Raw genomic sequence first — 2,285 nt, forward strand, 5'->3', positions numbered from 1 at the left:
CACCTTCGGTTTACATTAGGGAAAGTGCTGACAACCTCTTAACAACTGTCCCAAGTATTATTTTAACAAATGATACGATAAGCTCAAGCTGCAACTTTATTTAGTTTGACATAAATAGAAATCCCTGATGGCGTCCTAATAAAAAAGTCAATTTAGTCGTAATGTTGCTCACTATTTGCGTTTGTATGTTTTTGAATATTTTACAAATTTGATTTTTAGCTTTAAGAAGGTGGTTATCAGTTAGGCAGATGACGCACAATAGTACAGTTTAGGGTCTACTTTGTTGGGACAATACCACATAAAGCACATTACGTTTTGTTTTACCGATTTAGACGACTTTGAAACAATTTGGAAGCGAAGTTATATTACAAGGTGGAGGCTTATCTTAAACAACTTGTTTAAGTCGGCAAACACCTTTTGCTTGTTGACGCCATCGTTCCTGTCTGGTTTCGAAATGGGACGCAAGAAGAGGAAGCAGATCAAGCCTTGGTGCTGGTGACTTCCCATTCTGTTTGTTATTTTGTAGGTATTGTAATAGGGATTTTGAGGATGAGAAGATACTAATCCATCATCAGAAGGCGAAGCATTTTAAGTGTCCTTTTTGTCACAGAAAGCTCTTTACTGGTCCTGGTCTTTCTATTCACTGTAACGCCGTATGTGCCCTCCTTTTAAATAAGTGTTTTAGGTTCACAAGGAGAAGCTGGATAAGATTCCAAATGCATTGGCTCATAGAGCTAGCACGGTGATTGACATTTATGGCATGTCCGGAATACCAGAGGCCGATCTTCTTGAGCACGAAAGGCAGAAGCTTGGTCAGGAAGGTGACGATGAGCCCCCGGAAAAGGTTGAACGTGTGGATGATACAGCTAGCTCTTCTTTTGTTCCTCCACTTCCCCCTTTCCCATTTATGCCTCCGGTGCCGACCGTGATGCCGTACATGCCGGTTGTTCCTGGGGGGTAGGTGACTCAATTGAAGAAAATACCTCCATTTAGGGTACAACCGTTTCTTCCTGGAGTTGTTCCTACTCCTCCTCCGCCTCCTCCACCACCACCGCCGCCCCCACCGACATCGGAAGCATTATCAACGGCGACCGATGTGTCGTCACCAAAACCAACCTTCCCTGCTTATTCAGAGGCCGAGATTGCGAAAGCCTCCGCTTCTAAAATTATTCGGCCCGTTTCTGGCCTGAATGGAGTAGCGGTCGAGCTCATTTATCCGGAGGAGGATTTGTCTTTGGTACTTGTGGTTCTTTAAGTGATTGGCTATTATTCAGGAGGAGTTAATGGCTGCTAAGCCGAAGTATCAAGAGATGCTTAAACGGGCGTTGCAACCTCCGCCACCACCACCACCACTTACAGCTATTCCGGCGCCGATATTGCCAACTACAACGCCGGGCATGCTTTCTCCTTACGTCCCGCTGCCTCGTGGTACTCCTGTCAGTACGACTGGAGTGCCCTTGATGCCTATGCAGCAGCCAAGTAGGCCGAAATTGTTATTTACGAGCTTTGTTTCTAGTGTATGGGGTGCCTGGCTACCCGCAGCCCATGGGGCAGGTGCCGCCAACTTGGATGGGGCTTCCGAACGTTCGGTTCTAACGCAAGTCAGTGGGTCGTATTAATACCACCCTTAATTTTTGTCTGCCGACAATACCCAATGAGATATTTGTATAGCCCTGCGTTTATTATAACGTACGCAGTTTTAAATGTTGCTTTCTTTCTCTTTTATGATGAAGGAGTGCCCAAGCCTCCAGATATGCCCGGGGTTACCGGTATGTCAACAATTGTGACATGTAGGTCCGCCTAAGTAGTGCGTAATTTGGTATTTGCCTTCACATTATCGCTTTGTTGAACCCACATGGCCTGCTTCGTGTATAAGGTTAGTGGACTAACTTTTTTGGCAGGAATAGTCAAAGTGAGTTCGTTCTCCTCGGCAAGAACGTAAGTCCATGTAATATGTGAGATTCAGATGTAAAACAGCGTTGTTTCGGATCTGTGATCAGTGCTAAGACGCAGACAAGGTATGTCAAATATATCGTTTGCCCAACGAAAGGTCATTTTACAATAAATTGTAATCCGTTAAGTTGACTTTTTCATTGCTTTCCGATCACTCGGCTAACGTAAGCTAATTCCTGAGTTGCAATCGGTGATGGTTTGTCTTCACGGGAGTGCTACGGTGTTCATGCTAATTGCCAATTCTAGTAGTTTTGCTGCGCTCGCATGCTCGAGTGCTTTGTGGCAGTTTCCAACCTTGTCTGAGTTCGAAGTCCGTCTCATGATAGGCTCTC

The 2,285-nt window shown here is 45.1% G+C and overlaps 1 protein-coding gene across 1 annotated transcript; it reads left to right on the top strand. All coding sequences in view use genetic code 11, as the record gives it.

Moving 5' to 3' along the window:
* Positions 1-454: 454 nt before the first annotated feature.
* Positions 455-1,596, top strand: EGR_04688 (Zinc finger protein 207; the record flags this gene model as incomplete). The annotated part of the gene is made up of 6 exons (XM_024493937.1): positions 455-495; positions 527-653; positions 686-957; positions 994-1,237; positions 1,275-1,479; positions 1,517-1,596. The coding sequence occupies 6 exons, from the start codon at positions 455-457 to the stop codon at positions 1,594-1,596; spliced, it is 969 nt and encodes a 322-aa protein (XP_024351690.1).
* Between the last annotated feature and the right edge of the window lie 689 nt (positions 1,597-2,285).

Source organism: Echinococcus granulosus, assembly GCF_000524195.1.
Source record: "Echinococcus granulosus chromosome Unknown EG_S00030, whole genome shotgun sequence".
Lineage (NCBI taxonomy): Eukaryota > Metazoa > Platyhelminthes > Cestoda > Cyclophyllidea > Taeniidae > Echinococcus > Echinococcus granulosus.